The 24,450-nt window shown below is 31.6% G+C and overlaps 3 protein-coding genes across 4 annotated transcripts in view; all 3 read left to right on the top strand.

The window, feature by feature from the left end:
- LOC108905304 (leucine-rich repeat and immunoglobulin-like domain-containing nogo receptor-interacting protein 2) overlaps nucleotides 1-9,961 on the top strand; it is a 119,916-nt gene extending 109,955 nt beyond the window's left edge. Inside the window, exon 3 of the mRNA XM_018708112.1 lies at nucleotides 6,066-9,961. Coding sequence (XP_018563628.1) covers nucleotides 6,066-7,595 — 1,530 coding nt within the window. The 3' untranslated portion in view covers nucleotides 7,596-9,961. The remainder of the gene's footprint in view (nucleotides 1-6,065) is intronic.
- A 4,520-nt stretch (nucleotides 9,962-14,481) lies between these two features.
- LOC108905301 (mitochondrial fission 1 protein) lies at nucleotides 14,482-15,391 on the top strand. Its single transcript, XM_018708109.1, has 3 exons — nucleotides 14,482-14,588; nucleotides 14,730-14,988; nucleotides 15,137-15,391. The coding sequence occupies exons 1-3, from the start codon at nucleotides 14,535-14,537 to the stop codon at nucleotides 15,286-15,288; spliced, it is 465 nt and encodes a 154-aa protein (XP_018563625.1). The 5' UTR covers nucleotides 14,482-14,534; the 3' UTR covers nucleotides 15,289-15,391.
- An 806-nt stretch (nucleotides 15,392-16,197) lies between these two features.
- Nucleotides 16,198-17,089, top strand: LOC108905303 (ankyrin repeat domain-containing protein 12-like). 2 transcript variants are annotated; one of them, XM_018708111.1, is made up of 4 exons: nucleotides 16,198-16,277; nucleotides 16,422-16,627; nucleotides 16,856-16,910; nucleotides 17,015-17,089. In XM_018708111.1, exons 2-4 carry the CDS (start codon nucleotides 16,450-16,452, stop codon nucleotides 17,016-17,018), a joined length of 237 nt encoding a protein of 78 aa, XP_018563627.1. In that variant the 5' UTR covers nucleotides 16,198-16,277; nucleotides 16,422-16,449; the 3' UTR covers nucleotides 17,019-17,089. The 2 variants fall into 2 exon arrangements, with proteins under 2 accessions (XP_018563627.1, XP_018563626.1); XM_018708110.1 differs by having other exon boundaries at nucleotides 16,422-16,726.
- Nucleotides 17,090-24,450: the final 7,361 nt, after the last annotated feature.

The raw sequence follows: 24,450 nt of genomic DNA, 5'->3' as shown, positions 1-24,450 counted from the left end.
TTTTAACATAGGTTTATATGGCGAAGATGGACGGTGCTGCTCTTTTCTTGCCCATAACTGCGGAAAAAATGTAGAAATTGTGAAACAAAATTTTTCCATACATAGTACACAGTATTGTCTTATTTTTTATGTAAAATAATGTAAGTTTTGAACATAGTACAGCTGTATTAATTAGAAACAGAAACTAATAATTGCATTTCTGTCTGACTTGAGAATTAATGTGGCAACGTCGCAATCAGCTGACAGCAAGGAGGGAATACATTTGAAAGACTTAATAAAAACGAAATTGATTTCAAACATATATACATTTTTCCTAAATCTCATGTACATTGTTATCAGCAATAAATTATCCACAACAGATGATTATTTGTAATGTTTTTAAAAAACTAGATTAATTAAAAAAGACTAGGAAGCTGTGATACCTATATTTATTGGAATAAAAAATACAGTTGATAAATCCTTTTAATATATTTAATGGTTTATAAAAACATCGTATCACTACCCAGCAATATTTAGGGTTACATAAAGTTTTCTTTACTGGATTAATATAATTAGTAATACTTGAGATAAAAGCATTTGTACGGAATTACAATCATAAATATTTCTCAGCAAACTTTATATCTAAAAAATTAGTTATGGTTGCAAAACTTTTGTAACATTACTCAAACAGAGATTAAAAACACGAACAGTGAGTAATAATGTAATTTCTATCACAGAACCTTCAAAACTGCATCCAACATTTTCTTTGACTTGGACGAGAGATGGGCGCGAATGTCATTTCATTTCTTTAGAACTAAATTAACATAATTCTCGTTGTTTTACCAGTTCACATGATTTGCGGATTTTAAATAAAGGATACAAATCTTCGCGAGGATAATACGATATATTTGCTATATATTATAATTATATTGTACTTAGTTTACACGCAATACATTTTTGAACGCGTACGCATCTTTACCCGAATTTGACGCGCAATATCTCCGATGTCCGAGGTCTGTAGGTTCGCAGTGTGTACAACTGCTAGTCAATTATTAGCTCTGTTGCCACATCTACATAGTCTTTATACGTTCATTAAATATAATTTAAAACTACTTAAATATGATATTTTGATGTTGTTAATTAAGACAATATGTATGCAAATAATTTCAATAGGATTTAATTTTTTTAAATTGGCAGCGGGTTTTAGTCCCATAAGAAAAGCCTATACCTCCCTAAAACTGAATTACTAAGTTATAGAGAAGTAATTAAACGCAAATAAAGTTTCTACATGGGAAAAAGAATTTAATTCCAATAACATCGACTTGGTTTCAATTAGAATAAAAGATGTATATAAATACAAGTAACCCAATCTCAGTTTATTGTTACCAATTAATTTATTTGGCCAATTACCTCGATACAAAATAATAATAGATAGTTTATTTGTCTTTACCAAATACAACCTGCTATTATACTATAGTAATATATGTTAATTTTATTATTTATCACAGTCATTGCTATAAAAACTACATACTATGTACAATGTGCAACCAAATCGCATGTATTCGTCAACTGTTGTGAGACTACTAGATAATGGCCTGGCTTTAGTTTCGCATTTGAATAAAAATGCCATTTGTGAAGGAATATTTGTTTACTAGTTGGCAGTAGTAGGTTCTTATAAAATTTATGGCTCTGCCAGTCACTGTGGCCAATTCCCTATCAAATTACCCGACACGTTGTTTTAAACCTTGTAGTACATTGTCTGGGAATTAGTTTCGGTGTTTAATGCTGTTCACCTGCGGAGCGATCGGCGAGTTTTTGTTCTTTTAGATTTATGAGCATTTTTTTCTAAAATAAAACGCTGTTATTAAAACCTCGGGACATAGAATGAGTAAAGTGGTATATGTAGCGCAACGCTCGCGTTTGCGTTAAACGATTTGTCTTAGGCACTTTACATAAAGTATGGTTGGAATATTTGGTTTAACAGAATGAAAAAAAAAGCATGAATATATATTACCCCCACTTTTACCAAAGTAAGTATTCAGAAAATACCATACTGTAAAGTATCGAATTACAATTCAGTAATATGTACTTGTAAAATTGTTTAATTCGCATATTAAAAAAAAATCAATATATCTGTTATTATTCAAAGACAGCATTGGTTCGAAAGATCAACAATCCGATAATGAGAAAAAAATATCGTGGGAAAGTAGAGAGTAGTAGTAGTCTCTTAAAATACTCTGGAGGGATTGGCAAACATTGACAAAAACTTATTTTCTCTTGTTAATTAAACTAATTTAAGCTATTAAAAATTGTCAAGGAAGTTGTGAATTACATTTTTAATCTAAAATCTATTTCTATTTAATAAAATTATATTTTTACTTAATTTTCTTTTTACATATACAAGGTGATTCAGTCATAATGTCATTAATTTTAAGCAAGTATTCGAAAGACATTAAAAAAGGCAGAAAAACGAAAAAATAATTATCTCGACCTTTTAAAAAATAAGCAAATTACCCTTTAACTCCTGTTAACTCGGCGCCCTACTTCGTAATAGGGAAAAAATATCTTATTCATTCATGTGTCTATATAGCTAAAAAACTGTTAGCTGTTTATTTGTTGCAGTTCACTGCGGATTGAAAACGCATTAAAAGCTAGGTTACTGACCGAATGTTAAGATTCACTCTCGATAAACCTTTGTAGGTCGGCGGTCAGAAGCGGTCTGAAAAAGGATTTAACTAATGATTTGAAAATATTTATTTTAATATGCATTTTAATTTTTTTAATCGCGTATGCATATCCTACTTATTTTTCCCTATTTTTTCGTAAAATTAATGATATTATGACTGCCTAATTCTGTTAGTCAATAATAGGACGTGTTATTNGCGTTATTTTTTTTTAATCACGTATGCCTATCCTACTCATTTTTCCCTATTTCTTCTTAAAATTAATGATATTATGACTGCCTAATTCTGTTAGTCAATAATAGGACGTATTATTAAAATTTTTTTTTTTCAGTTTATTTGTTTTTGAGTATACTAAATTTAGTTCGTATTTTCCATATTCTCAGACCCGCCAAGAGCTCTTACAAATAAATAATAATTGATAGCGGCAAGAAACTCGCATCTGGATCTCACCCGTTCCCTAATAATAAATTAAAAATAGCAGACCAGAAAATAAATCCACCGTAGCTAGTGGGATTCCGATCCGCAAAGAGTTCATATATCTCTCCGCGAGTAGCATCCTAGATCCTGCCGACTAAAAACCGATTTAACGAAATCCTTGTATAAATACATACGAAACAGAACAATAACAGGCACGAGGAGATAAGCGTTATAGTTGGATCCGCTCCGTCGTCCCGTGATATATGTACTCGGTATTTTATGAAATGCGACGCGAATTTTTATATTATTTTTAATAATAATGTCGCCGGAACACGGCGTTGTCCTCTTATTTACATAAATAGAGAACACAACGTCCCATATATTTTACCTAGCCGACTGAATAAAAATGCACCTACTACATCCGCTCTGACATTTGCATTTTAAGGGCCACAAAAAATTACAAAAAAAAAGTAATGTTAGAAAATAATACAGACAAAAATATTGCTAGATGTGACATAATCTGGCTAAATATGAGCTAAATAAATCACTGCACTGATTCGGCAACATACCTACATATTAATTTTTTTGAAATTATAAAATTATGTTAGTGTACAGATGACTAGTGATGGGACACTAGTCTTCAGACGCCTTTAGATACATTAAGATTTTTTTTTCAAATTTCAACCCCCAATTTTGAAGCATTTCCAAGTAGGTACAAGTTTATCGATATTTTTTTAATTTTTTTGAACGGAATCTCTACTAGAACTTGTCTATTTAGTCAATCACTCTGTTTACAAGATCCGTAAGTGAATGAACCATATTTCAAGGATAACTTTCTGTGGTAAAAATAAACCGATTTAGATCAAAATTATAATTTTGCTTCCTTAAAAAATTTTATAACTTAGTTTTAGGTAGAAAATAAGCTAATATTCATAATCGGCCTTTTTTTAAGGCCGATAACGTTTTAATTAAGGCAAATTGTACTAAATGATACATTGAAAAATGGACCATTCGCTTCTGGTCACTCTGTGTATATCCCTAAAGTCAACTTTACTGTTTTTTAAAGGTTTTCGTTATAAATACAATGTTTTTATATGGTAATGACGGACAAAGTTCAATATTACGTTGTCCTGAAGAGTAAACAAATTAAAAATATACTACCATTATTTTCCTTCATAAAAGTGATTTAAATATGTAGATGTAACGTTTATGTATTTACTAATGTAAAAAATATATATTGTTGTTGTTTGTGATGCTTTATTTTTCTACTAATAGGCCAGGAGAAAGAGCTGGTAAATGAGCATTTCGCGACTTTTTGTTTCGGCAAGCTGAATTTATCACTATAGATGCTAAATATTATGTACAATAACATATTAATTTCCACATTCATAAAAATGGGGAGAAGATTGTTTACAGGCTGGTTAATTGTATAATTTTTACGTAAATTCACGTTTTTCGCTTATAACTTTTTTCCGTTCATTTCCACGAGAAAACAGTAAAGCACTTTTTTTCGTCTTCAAATGACCTACAAAACTAGCCCTCGAGCGTCAAAAAATATTGATTAGATCAAAAGTTATAGACAGAAAAGGAGTTTATTTATGACTTTTGAATTAAACATTTATAAACTGCGTTATTATTACCAGAACGTTTTGGCATCGCATCCTCTCATTCCTTATCACTGTCTAATAACTCACACGAAATCTGGAATCGGTAAGTTGAATAGTTTACAAGTTATGGCCTTATAAACAAATTAACTAATTATTAGTCTGGACGATCCCGAGGATCTTCCACAATCGCACTGATTTTTTTCATGGTAGATTTCATAATAATACATTGAAATCTATAATTTTTTTTTATTTCAAATTTGCAAGGAAATTTTTTTTATTTTTTAACCTTAGTTGCAAAATGAAATATACGACGCACACGCGTGATATAGTTATATATTATTACATATTCGGAAAGCTTATGAAAACAGCTTTAAGTTTAAAAAAAATCGTCAAGATTCGTTGAAAAACAACGGAGTTACAGACTCAAAGTTGTTAAACAAATTAGGTTGGTAGCGGCAAAAAAAAATACTGTCATAACCGGCAACCCGAGTACTTTCCCATATAAAAATATTTTATTTGTGGAAGTATGTTAAGTGCATAAGAAATATTGTCAAAAGTCAGTGGGTCGCTTGGTTTTTCGGCGAGCCATGGCGCGGCGGAAGGGTGGGGATGGAAAAAGTACTTTACTGTTTTCTCGTGGAAATGAACGGAAAAAAGTTATAAGCGAAAAACGTGAATCTACGTAAAAATTATACAATTAACCAGCCTGTAAACAATCTTCCCCCCATTTTTATGACTGTGGAAACTAATACATATGTTATTGTACATAATATTTAGCATCTATAGTGCTATTCAGCTTGCAGAAACAAAAAGTCGCGTACAACTCTATATTTCCTGGCCTATAAGATTTTAAATGTATTAGATTATAAATACATAAAGAAATGGAGGAGACTAGAAAGTGGACTAAATATTTAGTGTACCTGTTCCTCAACTTTGGTTTTCAATATCGTAATACATCTACGTAGAATCCTAATATTTGAAGTATTTTTTCATATGTATCCTTAAATCAACTTTACTGTGTTTCAAAGGATCATTTCGATATGGAATAAAACTTTCATATCAAAGTTAAACTGAAAATATATATTTTAAATGTGTTGTTCCATTTTAATTTAATATCCAGTAATTCATTCCATGTTTATATACGGTAATGACGGGCAAAGTTTAGCATCAACTTGTCCCGAGAGTAAACAAGTTAAATATACACTGCAATTTTTATCATTCACAATATATATGTAACTAGATATTGCGTCTAATATTTATATATTTTATTAATATGTATGTATACACTTGAACAGTTACAATAAACCGTTTGCAATATAGGAAGATATTACCTACCATGTCAAATTTAAAATCCTAAATGTTTTTTTTTTTGTTTCAGATTCGAAAAATATCATCGGCAGCCATGTACCTCCTATTCCTAGGCGTCCTGCTAGCAGTTTCGTCGACTGCCGACGCGTTGCTGGGATGTCCCGCCGGATGCATGTGCAACGACGACACCTACGTCGTACAGTGCGAAAGGAGCAAGTTGGATGTCATCCCCATCACCCTAAACCCCGCCATTCAACGGCTCGTGTTGAGAAGCAACAAAATTAAAACGGTGGACGCCTCGTTTCAGTTCTACCGAGACCTGCAGTACGTCGATTTGTCCAATAATCACCTAGTGAACATCCCCACTAAGAGTTTCTTACACCAGGAAAAGCTGCAAGAGCTCCACCTCAACAAAAACAAGTTATCCTCCATCAACAATAGGACGTTCCAGGGACTGAAATCGCTGACCGTTTTAAACTTGCGCGAGAACTTCTTAGAGGAGTTGAGCAGAGGTTTATTTTCAATTCTCCCGAAACTAGAGGAACTAAATTTAGGTCAGAACAGAATATCTAAAATAGACGCTCCAGCCTTTGACGGTCTCTTGTCTTTGAGGGTATTGTATTTAGACGACAACTTGTTAAGCTCCGTGCCCACTCCGTCTTTTCCGGTCCTGGGGAGCTTAGCGGAGTTACACGTCGGGCTAAATGCATTCACAACTTTGCCTGATGACGCTTTCAAAGGTCTGGGAAAGCTCTCGGTGCTAGACATCAGTAGCGCCGGTCTCTGTAACGTTAGCGCCAACGCCTTCAGGGGACTAACTGGATTACGCAATTTGAACTTGGCCGACAACAAACTGACGCAAATCCCTACCGAGCATCTCTCGCATTTGGCACGTTTGGAAGAACTAACGATTGGCCAGAATGATTTTGCCACTATACAAAAAGGCGCATTCAAAGGACTAACTAATCTAAGGAAGATTGATATCACTGGTGCTAAATATTTAGAACATATTGAGAAGGGTGCTTTCAGCGATAATTTAAACCTGGAAACTATCATTTTAGTTAGTAATAAGAAGCTAGAGAAACTAGAGGACGGTACTTTGGTGGGCCTTCCGAATCTGAAGCACTTGGTTCTGAGGGAGAACTCCTTCAAGACGTTATCTGAGTCGATAACGTCCTGGAATGAACTGCGTGCTTTGGAATTGACAGACAACCCCATCAACTGCGACTGTCACTTACTCTGGCTGTTGAACTCGATAAATTCGAAGAACCTGACCAACGTACAGTGCTCGACGCCTTTACAACTGAGGGATAGATCCCTGAGAACCCTAACTGCCGACGACTTGGGTTGTTCCTTCAGCGATCCCCGCCAACAGGCCATTATAATCTTCTGCCTGAGCGCCCTAGGGCTCCTGGCCGTACTGGGGCTGCTGCTTTTTCGTTACCGTCAGAGAGTGCGTGAGGCGCTCAAGGACTACAAGTGGAACAAGCGCGCCATCAGCAGGAAGGAGCACGAGTACCAGAAGACCTTCTCCGACGACGACTACATCACGCGTTCCGGTCAACACCATATCAAACCGATACCTGTGACGGAGTTGTAGCTAGAGCTTAGCGCGCCGCCCTCAGGGGTGTTTTGTCTTGACGGGGAGGGCAGGCGTGCTAGGGGTCCGCGAGGACCGGGGGGCACCTTGCCCGTCACTGGCTTCACCTACATCACGGGTGAGTCCTGCAGGGCCCACTCCATGAGGGCCCTCAACGATAACCGGAACGGATTGCCCAAGTGTCACGCCGCGGACCTTTACCAACATTAGTTCGGGCATGGAGCACAGTTACTGAGCAATAATGAATGAATCCATTCCAATGTGTGATTTTACGAAATATTAGAGACTGTACAGTAGCCGCTAAGTATATTTTTTCGTTTACGACAAAAATACTATCCAACATGTGTCGTCTCCTAGGCAATATGTGATATTTATCACGGTCCGAGTCTGGAAATTAATGGACCACACTGCAAGGGTAACTTCCTTTAATTAAGCCTATTTAAATCAAGCTGTTTTAGTTTTCATAAAAAGTTATGGGCATTCAATCATTTTTTTATTTCATTCTTTTAATATAACTCCATTTTTTAAAATATTAGGATAAAATTTAGTATAAAGGTGATTTTGAGTAGCTGAAGATGAATTCATGCCTACTTTTTACGTAAAACATAGAAGTTGATAAGAGTATCTTTTTATTGATAGAGATTTTGAAAAACGATCCGGTTTATTTACTGCAAAAAATGCATTGCTTCAATGAAAAAATAGATTTCAATGTTACACAAAACCCAATATTTGGAATATTAAAAACTAAACTGCCAATGTTGCCAACTTTTTCCTTTGTTAAACACTTTCTTGATTTTAATTAACTTTCCTCTATTGAAAAGTCAAAGTTACTGAGATATGCCCCTAAATGAATTTCGTAGAACTACTATAATAGAATGACTCTCATTGGATGCTAACACTTGAATTAAGATAACTCAGTATAAATTGTAGAAAATATTTAATATAATTTAAATAAATTACATTACGTTTTGTTTTTCAAAATCTCTGCCCACAAACAAGAGACAGATATTATGTTTTAAGTAAAAAAGTAAACTTATATCCATTTTTTATTACTCCATAAATTCCCCTATATATGTATAGTTTACTTAAACTTCTGAAAAAGTGACTTATGTTACTCGTTTGCCGGCCAGTATCTTTTTAATGAAACAAAATATAACAAAGATAACGTGATCTAAATATGTTTATGTCCATCAGGTACCCTTGAAGTATGACCCATTCGTTTTCATATACCCTGTAAGGTCCCAAAAATGAAACAATCCCCAACATTGCATTGGATACTTTTTCATTCAAGCGAATGAAAAATAGTTTCTGCTGATGGTCATATGTTGCACAATCTTCATTGGTGGACCCAGTAATTGTAGAACGACTGATTTAATTTCACATATTCCTTAGGAAACGAGACAGATAGAACAGAGGCGTAATAACAAATTAGGATAAAATGAATTACGTTTAAAACGTGTCTGTCTAGTGTGAGCATTATAAATCATGTCATTCGTTATACTCGTGGTTTTGGTGAGATCCGAGGTGTACAGTTATGTAAAGTGTTGTCAACTTTATCCCAAGGAAATATTTCTAAATTAAAATGTCTTGCCTCTTTAGTGATATTTCCAAGAATGTATTAACTGTACACATGAATTATAATGTGAGCGAAATGTCGGATTTACAGAATGATGTTTAACAAAAAAAAAAAAGAAGAAGAAAATTCAAATGTGATATTTTATGACTGCGTATGTTTAGTTGTTGTGCCGTCAGATGTTTTTAGTTTTTCTGGCCGTTCTTTTACGTGTACAATTTGTATATATTAAAAATCTGATACGTTGCACTCTCTAAATTATGTGGTCATAGCATAGCACTGAGTACTTTTTAACAGATTTTGTATTTTCAATTATTTTGAAAATATTTAAATCGATGTATATAATATGCAATATTTCTATATATATTTGTATATATTCTAAATCTAGCAAAGTGTAACGTTCTATATTTATTAATTTTTTATTGTATGAACGAATTTATAGATGGTAAATACTGCATTCCCAACAAAAATATACAAAAAGTACGAATGTGGCGATGAATCACTTGTATAAATTGTTTTGTTTTTAAAATATTTATCTTTAATTTCTGTTTTAGAAAGAAAATGTACTATTTATTTTTGGTATTTATTTCAGCCCAAAATTGTGTATATCAGTAAACACAATTATGAACTAGTCATAGTAAATTATTATAGCTGGAGTGAATGGACTTTGATTTTGTGAGTGCAAAGGTATTAAGGCATTTTATATTGTACATAATAAATTTAGTGTTTTGTACATATTGACTTTATCTTAACTATCATACTTATTTACAATAAACAAATTTCAGACCTTAAATTGTGTTTTATTTCGTACTTGCTATCTAAAAATACTTACAAAATATAAAAATAGCAGTAGCCACAATTTTTCAAAGAACATTAATTAAATTATAAAAATAATGTAACAGAGATAAATTGCTACAAGTTTGATTTTTTACATGACCTCAAAAATCTATAATATTGAAAATAAATTTGCTGCTGTCCTTTTTACACAATCAAAGAAGTTGAACTTAAATGTTGAGTGTAATACACAAAATTGTCAATTTATATTCATGACAATAAATTCATGAAAAAATGGCTGATTAGAATGTGTTATTTATATTTTCAATAAATTAATGAATTTCTTTTTAATAAATATTAACATTTTTTCAGTCATTTTTAAACAAATTAAATTTGAAAAACTAAATTCTCAGTAAATGCATATGTCAATACAACTATTTAGGTACAAAATCAACTAATGATCGAAATTCTACAACGCCTGTGAGCTTGGGAGAAATGAATTGAAAATAGCATCTTCTTAGATAACAAATTCCGCCAACGCCAAACCAATTAAGCTTTCGGGCTGAAATTTTTACCACTTATTAAGGGTGTAAAAAGCCTCAAAAATCCTGAATTACAAGTGTCTACGATGAAAATTGCACTAATTATTAACAATTGAATGAAACGGCCATTTTCGACCATTTTTGAGCTCTTGCACATAAACAAATTATCCGAATTTAATCGGACTTGTCTCATTTTAAAGGTTTATTATTTAATACCTACCTTTTTTGTATAAACCTCTTTTCGCTATGAATAATAGTTTTTTTACGCGAGTTAAAAAACCACTTTTCCATAACTTTGACCATTGTTTAAATAAAATTTCCCAACTAGTCTCGAGTTGATTTTTTGATATTTCATTTATAACACATTTCCGAACAATATTCCGCAGAAAAACTTCTAATATTTTTTTCCCGAAACAGGCTGTTCTATGTCTATAAATGAATGGACTATAGTTCTTCAGTGCATTTCATGATAGGAATATCGTCCGTATTTATGTACTTGACAAAAATAACGGCTTGTCAAACAGTTAAATAGTTGATTTAATTGATATGTATTCTATGACATTAAGTACCTATAGTACGAAGTCTTGATGTCATATTGTTGTGAACGGTGGCAAAATACTCATTTTCTATGTTCAAACATGACTTTCTTGGTTCACACAGCGTATTGAAATGTCTGGTTTTGCAAAAACCCATCTATTTATTATTCCGTCAAAAACGGTACCTACTTATAATTTCCAGAAAGAAATTTTTCAAAATAGGGTCTCTACTTAATCAGTTAATTACTTTGTTGAATTATCTCTTGAGAAATGAATTTTATGATGACCAGAAACTAAACTCAAGACGACCCAGGTAGCCATTCTCTCAAATATATGAATGTACTTCATTTGTGAGTACTACATGTATTTTATATCATTTTTATTGAAAGAAGTAAGAACCAATATATTTTAATCCTATATATTTAAATTTTCAATTTTTATTGGTACTTACCCACTAAATTACATTAGGAATGTCATAAACACATATATAGGTAAGTACATACACTGGAAACTTCAAGATCTGTTTAAAAAAAATTAAGAACCTCTTCAATTATTATTATAAGAAAATCAGTTTTTGTACGTAGCTTACTTCCCAACCATTTTTTAAATCATTTTTCGAAATATTATTAAGAATTTATTTTATCAATAACTCAATGTATTAGTTACAGCACAGAATATATACAGGCACTTACTTTTCTTAAAAGGAGCATGAAATGATCAAAAGTCGTAACACTTCATAGATGGAGACACATTGACCTTTTCTTAATTTTCTCATTAGGATTTGTACTGATAAATATTTCATAAAGAACTAGCATAATTCAACTTCTCGTTAATAGATGTCGCCTTCACGAGAAATGTGGAAGTATATCTAATAAAGTTTCGTAGAGGGCAGTGAATTTCTGAACTAAAAAATTGGCCGGCTGTCGGTTGCAATAGAGGTCCAACAAAATAATTACATTGAACTGAGGAAATGGATGGTGCAACTAATTTGGTCACTTGGAAACAAAAAACTATGAAATACAGGTGTTCCGCCGCCGCTTTTTACTTTTTATCTTATATTTTACATTTATTTTTATTCTCATTTAGTTTCTTGCCGTTTTCGCTCATATTCAATATTCAACTGCCGCTCTTCTTATAATTTATATCATTTCATTATTTTTATTCATTTAGTTTCTTGCCGTTTTCGCTATAGTATAGTGTAGTGATTTATTATAATACGCGTAAAATGCCGAAAATTTTTGGAAAAAGAAAGAAAAGGACTAATCGTGCCAAATCCATTAAATTAAGTTGGATCAAGAGACACGAAAAACAGTACGTATGCAGTTTTTATTATTTGTTTATCAAAAGAAATAGAAAAATCACGTTATTTTTCATTCATAATAATTATTTCTTCCATTTTAGAAACAATACTACTTCCGGAAACGTGGATTGTGAAAATAATGTGGAATGTGACAAAAGTGACAATATGGATTTTAGGTGTAGGTTTAGATTTTTTCAGGAAGAAATTATAGACATTTTTAATTAAATATTCGATAATTTTGTCCATGAGTGTAGTTATTTATTAAACATTAATTCATAACTAGTGAAAAATTAAATTGGATTTTTTTTTAATACCTACTGATTGACATTTAAAATGTAATGAAATAATTATTTTGACCATCGGTAGTTTTGTTAGCTATAATGATTTTTCTTATGAAAATGGTAGACACGCCGTCAGTATGCACTGCTTTAAAAAATGTAACATTTCTCCGAAACCGTCGATTTTACCGAATCCAAACAGGAGTATATTTTTCTTAGCAAATCGTTTGTGAAACATATTTTTAATATTTGCAGATCGTGATCGTTATCCATGTGAAAATTTTGGCCTATTATCCACCGGGCCTAGTCCGTCTGGCACTTTTTTTTTTGGGGGGGGGTGAAATTACTTAATTATTATTATTTTATTATTATATTATTATTTAATTAAAAAAGTTATATCTAGTTCTGATATTATTTTGACCTCATCTCCACACTCCCGAAGCTCGGGACACCCTGTATGTATATCTATTGTAAGAAATAACTGTAAATAAAAATTATATCAAACATTTATTGATTATTTGAATAATTTCAATCCTCAGCTGCCATTGAAGAATAGGTACACAAAAAAATTTTTTCTTAGTTTCAAAGAAATATAAATTTGTTTTTTTTTTATAATAATATTAAAAACATTTTTTTTTTCAATGAAGTGTTATATTTTCTAGAAAAAGCGCTTTTTGCTCCAGAAAATTATTTTTCTTACGTTTCATAAACTGCATAAAAAGTTTACAAGATTGTTAAAATAATTGCAACAATGTAGTTATGAAACTTTCGATTTCATAATTATGATCCACACAAAAAAAATGGAGTGGACTGATTCAATATAGGTATGAGATGTGCCGATCCACAAGGAGATATTGTGTACCAAATGTAGTTTGTCTTAATTTAATCAATAGTTTTATTAAAATTTTTAACAACCTCGAAAATGAATGAGTTTTGGACATTTGTTTAGAGAAATTTTTTTTCAGAGGTCCCTAATCACCCTTATAGTTTGTTCTTTGTTCCACATATTAAAAAACACCCTATATATTACCAAAGTGTAAACCGCCAAAACCATCATCCTTCATTGAGGTATTAAGGTATATTCACATCAAACACTCGGCATTGTCGGGTGATACCTGTGTCTCTTTCTAGTGTGTGTATTAAAAAAGGGACCCTGATATCGTCTGACAACGCCGACCGCTTCATGTGAACACGCCCTTACTTAGGCAATGCTATCAATTACTGCGAAAACAAAACAGGTTTCTGCAAAGCGGCATCGGTACTGCCATCTGTGACAGAATGTCCAAACTGCCCTGTATACATATGTATATACGCTTGGGTGCACATCGCGGCTGATAAACATGGCTGACATGGCTGACAAATAATAATTTTACAAAAATCTGTTCATTGTCATTATTAGTAACCATTTAAATCCAATTTTCAGGAAACCCTTTACTGAAGACTATATGCAGGAAATGACAAATTTTAGTCACGATCTGTGACACGAATAATTCATTTGTTATTGAACTTCAATTGTTTATAACTTTAATAATACAAGGTATTTTGCAATAAAAAATATGTCAAGTCCTAGCCCAATATTCTATCTACATACGTATTACTAAATGCTATTAATAAACTATACGGTTTTTGAAATGAACAGATTTTGGTAAAGGTCTATTTTCGATATATCTTTTCATGCCCCTCTTAAAATTGTCGTTTTTGACATCTATGAAATATAAATAAAATTAATAACTTATAACCAACATTCATAGATGTCGTCGACACGTAACATATATGCTGCCATCTATGACATTGCCTGAATAACAAAACAGAACCTATTACAGAGATTATTTTATGATTCTCTACTTCGTCAAAAGAGGGAAACAACATATAAAATCAAATCAGCCGGGTTTATTTTGACATTTCTGATTGTTTGTCAAGAAAAATCATCAAGTGAATGAGAAAAATGGCAGACGTTCTAACAGAAACTGTTCAGCCAGAAGATTTGAAGGTAATCAGCCCCGATGTCCTTAAAACACTTTGATTCATTTACTAATACTATTTTAATGGTGACTGCCAGGTCACAGTTCAAGTGACGAATTACTCATACCGTTCAGATTTTTCTAGATGATAATTGTTTAAACCTTTTCAGAAATTCGAAAAAATATATCACGAGCAGTTGTATAAAAACGATGTAACGCCAAAAGCTCAGTTTGAATACGCTTGGTGTTTAGTGCGAAGCAAATACCCAGCCGATATCCAAAAGGGTATAGTTTTATTAGAAGAACTATACAAAACACATGAAGACGGCCAAAGAGATTATTTATATTATCTTGCTATAGGTACTGCAAGATTGAAGGAATATTCCAAAGCATTGAATTATGTACGATCATTCCTTGCTATAGAACCAGGTAATTTGATATGTGGGAAGTACAGAGCATTAAAATAGCCCGCATTAATCATTAATGATTCTATTAGACTCGATTAGGCAATCTTGAAATCGCTTAATTATGATGCAATAATGTGTCACATACCTATTTGAATTTGTTTTTCTTTTAGGAAACCAGCAAGTTGTATCATTACAGACTACCATTAAAAAGAAAATGGAAAAGGAAGGGCTTGTCGGCATGGCTATGGCGGGAGGTGTTGTTTTAGCAGTTGGTGCCATCGTTGGCGTTGGTATGGCAATTGCTAACAAAGTAAAATCATAGTTCTTCCTTTGTAGTCTAAAGTTTTTTTGAATATATTTAAGTCAGTGTTTTTAAGCACCAAATTAAAATTAAAAAATTTCTGTATTTTCATTTTTTTATAATAGACATAGCCATTAAAATTATTTCAATTTTTTATATTTCATTTGTGAGGTTCATATATTTATTTATTTTTTCGTTTTAGAGCCTAATTATATAATTTCTTATAATTAACCAACAGAATTTTTAGATATAAATGTTTTCTCCAAACCTAAAAGGTTAGGTTGTACTACAATTATTATATGTTGAAAATCTTTGATTTATAGTTCCTTCTTATCAGAAACGGTTCTGTCACAGTTATAATATTATTTGATAGAATTTGAAAACGTACACTCAATTATTGTAGCTTTGGCACATATTGTCATGCTAATATAAATGTAAGCATTGCTCTCATTTTAAATGAAAAATTTTAATTAGAGCCATTACTGGATTATCATGAAGAAAATTAATTTCCTTTTTTTGTAAATATAAATGTAAGTATATAGACTGTCAATATGTGTTGTTATAAATAAAGGGTACTACAACTTTGTATCAATTTTGTTTGAAATATTACTTAGTTTTATTTAATGTTCTTTATTCCCAATTTTTATTTGTATATCAATATACTGTGTATCTCACTTAACAGTTTAACATGTAACATTTTTTAATCAAAAAAACTTGAAACAAGTTGATTCAGTTTTAAGTGAACATATTGTAAGATAGTTACATAAATATTTTCTTTGTTTTTGATATCTCCAACCAAATCTCCCCATAAAATCGTTTAAGTAATTTAAAAGTGAATTGGGTATATTTTTTCAAAGAACGCCTAAAACTTTTGAAATAAGCGCCTTCTGGCTAATTTACGAACTGCGCAATTTATCCAGTCGGTAAAAAAGTTACCCAAAAAGTTGTGATGTAAATAGTTTTGAAAGAGTTCAAACAAACGTTAAGCAATTAACATCTGAATTATTCTGGTAAATCTTCTTATTTATATATACAGCGCTGTATTGTTTCATTTGCAGTACTGGCAAAAATAATTGTGTTTTAAAAACTTTGTATAAATTTAGCTGGAAGTTTGAGGTTATGCAAACAAGTGATCTAACCATTTTTTACTTCAGGTAACTAGCGAGTATTAATGATTAAAAAATGCCGTCGTCAGTGCGGCCCAAGGGCTCAGGTAGTGGAAACAGAGCACAACCTGTAACTCCCATGTCAGAAAGGCAGCAAATGGCACTGTTACTGCAGATGACATCATCTGGTAATGAAGTAGGTTCTAGAAGTCCCAGTTCCAGTTCATCTCGTTCCAGGGACCGCAACGAAAGAGGTGAAACTCCATTGCATTTAGCTGCTATTAAGGGGGACGTAGAACAAGTCTGTAAATTGTTGGCACACCGTGCCGATCCTAATGTAGCTGATTTTGCGGGTAATTCCTTTCAAACTCACTATTTCGACATATAATATACATGCTAAATACTAATCTATGACAATATGAAAAGGGGGTTGCGATTACAATGCTGCGTTTGTGAGGAACTGTTAATTGTGTATATTTTAGGTTGGACTCCGCTACATGAAGCTTGCAACCATGGTTGGTACGAGGTGGCTTTCAGGTTAGTACAATCAGGTGCTAACGTGAATGCTAAAGGTCTCGATAATGATACCCCTCTACATGACGCTGCCATAAACGGTCATCTTAAACTTGTTAAACTTTTAGTTGAACGGGGTGCTGACATCCATGCCAAGAATTCCAAAGGTAAAACACCTCTGGATGTGGCTCCGCAAGCGGTTAAACCGTATCTGCTTGATGCTAGTTTACCGCTGTCAGGTAAGATACACTTTCTCTGTCATTTATAAATCTAATAGCATTTTTGCTATCAAATATTAATATTGAAGATATAAATGTCGACGGAAGACATGAATATGGCAATAAAATTAAGATTTATTAATACAATTTTTGAGAAAATGTATATCGGAAAAACTAAATAAGTGTACCTTTTGGTACTAAACAGTAAACAATTTTTTTAATTATGATACTTTATAATAACATTAATAATATAATTCATTATCACATCAGGTTTAAACACGGTTATAGGAACAGCAAGAACATATTGGGTACATACATATAACTACATAGATGTAACGAATATTAATCTGAAATATCCTAATTCGACTCGTGAGGTTATAATGTTTTTATTGGAAAACAAAACTGCATTACACCAACATATTGAAATTATATGAGAATAAAACGTTTACACATTAAATTTGCACCTAGCATAACGAATTAGTTTTTTGTGATGTAAGAAATTTATATCAAATTGTGGATGTAATATTTTAAAATAACTGCATAAATTATATTGGCAATTTTTGCAGTAATAGAAACAGATTGTATAGTGTGGCCCATTTTAAATGGAATCATCTTTGTAGAAGAGATATTTATTGTCCAATCTCAGTTTTTATTTTGAGAGCTTAAGAAAAATTAGCTATTACATCAGATCACATTGGAATTTTTTATCAGTTATAAAAATCTACTTATTTTTGTATTACTGTCAAAGGAGGAGGGCCCCTAAGGCCGGTTTTTGGCCTAATTTATTTTTGGCTGAAAAAATCTGAAAAAAATTTTTTTAGTACCTACAAGCAATACAGAATCGTTTCCACCCTAAACGGACCAACCCCTCACCCTCCTTTCCCCCTCCACCCCCCTAAATGAGATGATACACATTTACATTGAATAAAACGAAAAAGAAAAAATAATTATAGGTATACAAGTTTGTGCATATTTGATTAGCCACTTTGAATTTCGTGATTCTGAATTCATAATTGTAATCAGTGATCCAAGAAAGTTTCTATAAACAAATATTTGAGGATTATGAAGATCTTGATTTTTTTGTCTGCCATATGGAATACGTCATTTTCGTAATTCTGCCTTCAGATTCGTAATCAGAGATCCAAAAAACCCCACTACACAAAAATTCATGCTTTTTAAAGACATTTTAATTCTTTTGTCCGCCATATTGAATCCGCCATTTTGAATTTCGTGGTTTAGAGTCCAGATTTGTAATCATAGACCAAAAAAAAAAACCGTATTACAAATAAATTCATGCATTTTGAAGACATTTCAAGTTTCTTGTCCGCCATATTGGATCCGCCATTTTGAATTTCGTGATTCTGAGACCAGAAGGCATTTGAGGGAGAAAGGAGGGTGAGAGGGTTGGTCCGTTTAGGGTGGAAACGATTCAGTATTGCTAGTAGGTAGTAAAAAAATTTTTTCAGCCAAAAATAAATTAGGCCAAAAACCAGTCTTACGGGCCCTCCTCCTTTGAAAAAATTAGTTTGATTTTTTTTTAATTAAAATGTCACTGGATAGAGATTTTTTTTTTAAATAGTTGTTGCTAAGTGTAAAATTTAAAATTTATGGTTTTTATCATTTTCTTTGTTTCTAAAGAGAGAATCATAAATTTAAAAAACACTTAAAATATTCACTAATTTAATGTATTTGATGTAAGTATTAAATAATAATTTCTGAATGAACCATTTAATATTTATAATTATAAATAAAAAAAAATCAACTACAGGCTAAATTAAATATTTTAAATGTAATTTCCCAGCAACCCTTAGATATTCTCCTCCTTGTTCTCTGTTGGATGTATCTCCCAAGAAAACTTTTAATATTTAAAAGGAGCAAACTGATGAGTGGGATTTTAAATTAAAAAAAATCGACTAATTTTTTTCAAATTTGTAAATGAAAAATAACAAAATTCGAATTTTATGTGAACGTAATAGAATTTTTTAAGGCATTGTATGTTTATATGAAGCATATAATAAAGTCCAAATTATATGCATAGTAAAGGAATTGCATACATTTCTCACTTGTAAAAGTTTTACAATTTATAGTAAATCCTAACATTTGAGTAATTTTTTCTAATTTAATTTCACAGGGTTCATAGTTCAAAACTAATAGATATAAATTCCCTGACTTCCAGGTTTTGCCTGATTTGTAAAAAAAATCCAGGCCACTTATAGTTCATTTTTACATACGTAATGATGTTTATGCATTAAACTTTTCTTAGACTTGACCCCAACTCCATAATCTTTTTTATACCCAAAGATCCTCTTATAAAGGTTTCGAAACAACAAACACTTTTCTCTTTCAAGAACTCTGGACCTGCTTTCACAAAATTTCCATTAGCAAACGTCAAATTCCCTGACATTCATGAATACTTGTAAAATTCCCTGACTATTCCCTGTTTCTTATTAAGAATAATCAATTCCCTGACTTTTCCCGTTATTCACAGTTTTCCAGGCTGCTACAAACCCTGTTTCAGTACAAACAAGTTTAGTTTCAAACCAAAAATAAAACACCTTGGACTAAATTGTCTGGTTAGAAAAAAATTACATGACAATATGGCAATTCGTCGAGTACACTTGAATTTGCCGCCATTTATTTGATTTCTAGCCATTTATGCTGATAGTCCTACCATGTCGATAAAGTATAAGTGTTTACCGAAGTCTTTCAAGTATAAGTGTTTAATTAATTTTATCAGTAACTTATCTTATTCTTTCATTATCATAGATAAATATAGACATTATTATGACCTATTGTTTAACAACCCAATTTATAAATAATTGATCACAATTTTCAAGACACTAAACTATATTTGGTTTCAAAATAAGTTATAAACTTTCCTTTCCATTTTCACATATTAAAAACTAATAATACCTAAATAAAAAATGTATTGCTTTCAGGTTCTTATTAAATCAAGTGATCTAGTGTAAATATTTTCCATTTCTTTAAGAATATTAAACTAGAACATACGCTGAAAGCAATGATAATGTGAAAACACTGGTGTGAACATATTTTTTTTGTTTTTAAAACATTTAAGATCGTTTTGATTTAATTGTAATCGCAATTTAGTTGCTAATAAATAGCCTTATAGCCGACCAATTCATCCACATGATAGAGCTATAATCCGATGTTGCCAGTTGTATTAAAATATGGGTATATTATTTTGTATGTATTTTTGACATTCTGGATCTGGGCTACACACAGAATTCTTAGAGACATAATGGTAGGGACAATACCTACTATCCATTAGGAATATTAAGATGAAGATAGATTTATATGCTGCGACTTAAGTTGCAAAAAGTAATTTAGTCGGGCAAATTATCGTTGATCATATTTTTATGGCATTTCAGTTTTTTTTTGTGGATCTTCCAAATTTAATTACAAGAAATGATCGTTTGTTGAACATATTGCCTACCTACTTTAACTAAAATAACTAAATGTTATTTCTATTTTCCTCATTATTACTGATGGTTTATGTTTTAATCCCACATAACAATATAGTAGTTAGTAGTAGTTAGTAGTTATAACAATATGGTAGTAATTTAATTCGAATAATACAACTCAAGGTCTAAAGCGGGTTTAATGTCCTTTCAACCTTGTAGAATAATGTGCAGATAATCTTGAAGCATTATAATTTTCTTTGAATTTACTTACGTAGCCGATATTCCACTTAAGATCCGATTCGATGTCCGAGAACTTGAATGGATAAAACTTAGTATACTCTGGTGAATTATAAAGACCGGTAGAATTGATTTGCACAGGAATTAATGTGCAAGCGGCAACGCTGTAACTTGTCCGATAAGGATTGGTAAATCCTGTTGGATTCTTGTCGCCGATCGTGGTCGAGTGAGAGCAAGTGCACCTAAAGTCTAGGCGGCCAGATGCGTCGGGCATCGCAGATACACAAAGGTAATGTCGAAAATATCCACATTGCAACGGTGTGGTTATCGTTTGTTACATGGTTGCGCCGATGTCGGTTCTGGATCGTATTGTTTGGGTGTTGATTCATTTGTTGTATACATAGTCTACTAGACATAGGCTTGACAGTTAAATTAGGTATGTTTCAGTGCCATTTTATTAAATATCCGACCACTAAAGAATGTTTATTTTGCTGTTTACTTCGAGTTGAAGTGTCCTCTGCGTTTTGTGTGGATCTTTTATGTGTCGACTTGCCGACGGAAGCTCGGATGTAAATTGTTTTATATATGAAACTGTGCAAAATTCGTTTTTAGTTTTAGATTAATTTATGCCAGTAAGCATAAATGTGGAATTTTATCCTATTATTTATCATATTTTCTAAGCGATCCAACCTGAGTAGGTATATTTTTAAAAATGAAACCGTGTTACTATTAAATACCTACTATCTAATATTAATCTACACTGAGTATATTTTGTGTTGTTTGTTTAAAATTATACTAACAATAATAGATAAACGAACGACTTGAACATTAAAAATTGAATAATATTAATTATTCGATGGTTTATTGTTAGTTTTTATAATTTCACAGCGCTGTAGGGTACATACCAACAAATTGGTAGGTACGTGAAAATATGTGGTTTCTCATCAAGTACTCGTATGTCATAAAATTGTTTTTATGATTATTCATTACATTGTTAAAAAGCCCACGACTTTGCGTTTATGACCGGAGTGCTTAAAATGTCCACCTAAGGATGCTCTTATGTTACATATTTTTACATTGGCAATTACGTATTTTTTATAGAAGTTTTTATCCGAAACACAAAAGTCGTTAAATGTCTCGGACTCATTAATTCTGTAATTGTTTAATATGCTACTTAATGCTTATGGAAATTTTTGGTATTGATTAGTCGTCAAACGCAGGTTCATTGCGACTGAAAAATCGAAAATACACTTTTATTACTTGCTCATAACAAGCAACTGACAAATAAACTATAAAATATAAAAAATATAAAATAAAATATAAAAATTTGTTTTATAAACGATTTTATGAATTATTTAAAAACCTATTGAATGTAATCAAGTTGAGTACTACGTTCCTATTTTTGTAGGTCAACTGGATAGGTACGAAGTAATAATAATAATAATATCTACTTGTAATTTGATCTGTTTTTAAGGTTATATTTTGTCATATGATCGAAAAACCTGGATGTGTCAAATTTTATATAAAAAATTTCGAAGAGCGATTTTGGAAAAACTTTATTGTCTACAGCTATACATGTCTCTTGAGTCACTGTAGAGGAACGATTCTGTACTTTATAATACATATTTATTTTAAAGTTCGACAATATCCCAACAATCATTTATACATTTTATTTATATTACGGACACGGACTACTATAAATATTGAGTAACTTAAAAATAAGTACTTTAAACCTAAAAAAATACTAAATAAAATTATATCTCAACGGAAGTGTCAATAGTAGTGGTAGTTTATTTGCTAATAAAAAGTGTTCTAGTGCGCTATCGTCGTGCTAGTAATTAAATAAATATCAGTGTAAATAAGTAGATATCCACGCAAAAGACCTTGCTCGTGGAGAGTTGTTTGTAAAGTAAATTTGTAATAATTTATGAGCAATAAAATTGAAGTCGTGAAACATTTAATATTGATTTAATAACGATCATTTTGGAAAATACATTTAAAACTGTTCAAGCAAAGCTTCTAACGAAATTATGGTGTTGTAAAATTACCAATAATTATTTAACCAATTTCAAAATTTTTACTGAAATATAGCAAATTTTGAAAAAGCTAATTCCAAAAATATATGCAAGGTGTTAATAATATCAATATTTCTCTGATAAAACTATAAATTACTGCTCGAAATAATGTACAGGATGATACGAGCAATTATTTGCTAGATACATAGTCTGAAAATTGTTAGTTCAGTAGGTACCTATTTGTAGGAAAAATTAATATATTCACTAATATTAAATGTTCGTTTTCCCTTGAATTCGCCCATATTTTCTCCTTTTCCTTTGTATTTTCCTATGATATTCTTAATATAATCCTAATAATTTTTTTGAGACTTCTCTGTTTTATTCTTTAACTTTTTGATTTCGGATATTTCTTTATAGCAACTGTTTCGGTGGTTCAGCAAAATTTGATTTAAAACGTGGTCACAATTTTTATATGGTCTGTTGGCTAGCGTTAACTAAAACTGTAGTAACATCGAGAATAGTATAATAGTTTCATGTAGTGCTGGCAACTGAAATCGGTTTTTTGGTTAGTCGGCTAACCGGTTTCGGATAATTCGGATTTTTACGAAACCCGAAAACCGGTTATTCGATTCTTCAAATATCCGATTATTCAAATAACCGATTATTCGATAATCTTTTCAAACATCTGAATAATCGGATTCTTTCTTTATAGCCAATAACTGCATAACACCATAATATAGTCTTAGTGTTATGTAGTTATTGACACCGGCTATATGGTACATACATATTAGAAGGGTTGATCTATTAAGGGAAATACAATTTATTTTTATATTTTATCCTGGGACGCAGACACAGACTGATAAAAAAAACCAGTCACCCACACCCACATACACAAAACGACCAAATCCATTTATGTAAATAATAAATTGAAGTATCACAGTAACAAGTGCAACTGTTTTAACTGTTTTAACATTTTAAAATTTAAAATATGTGAATATGTGAATAACATCGTATATTTCGTCAGTTTTACAAAGCACGATTTTCAGATATCCGGTTTTGGCCATTATTCGAGTAACGAATTATTCGAATAACCGGTTTTTGAATATCCGGTTTTAGCAACTATTCGACTAACCGGTTTTATCTGAAATCGGTTTTTACGGAACCCGGTTAACCGGTTTCATTTTTTTTCCGGTTTTTGCCAGCACTAGTTTCATGAATGACGACGTAACCGATTAGAGAATAGGGTCATTGCTACCAGTGCATTTAATAAGAAATATGTAAAAGTTATAAATAGAAAAGCTTACCAACCCTTTATCTCAAAAGTGAACCGTTCGTAGGTCTACATTCAAATGATTTTTTTTCTTCTTTTTAATTGGAGCCTATATCACTTGTGCAATTTTGTAGTTGGAATATTGCAACACCCTGTATATATTAATTTATTAATTTAATTTCAATTTCAATTTTTGAACATTAATTTCACTTGGCCGAGAATAACAGTCATTCAACTAAAGTGCTAGTGCTAGTACTACTTCTTTACATGAATATTTAAGACAAGGCGCATTATTTTCCTATTTAGCACAATGTGTGACCAGGAATTTAATAATGAAACGTCTACTTACTATACGTTCGGAAAGTACCGATGGTCCATCTGCCGTTACGTGAGAGTGATAAA

Source organism: Anoplophora glabripennis, unplaced genomic scaffold (assembly GCF_000390285.2).
Source record: "Anoplophora glabripennis isolate ALB-LARVAE unplaced genomic scaffold, Agla_2.0 scaffold160, whole genome shotgun sequence".
Taxonomy (NCBI): Eukaryota; Metazoa; Arthropoda; class Insecta; order Coleoptera; family Cerambycidae; genus Anoplophora; species Anoplophora glabripennis.
The sequence above is the reverse complement of the archived record's forward strand: the minus strand, read 5'-3'. Positions and strand labels throughout refer to the sequence as shown.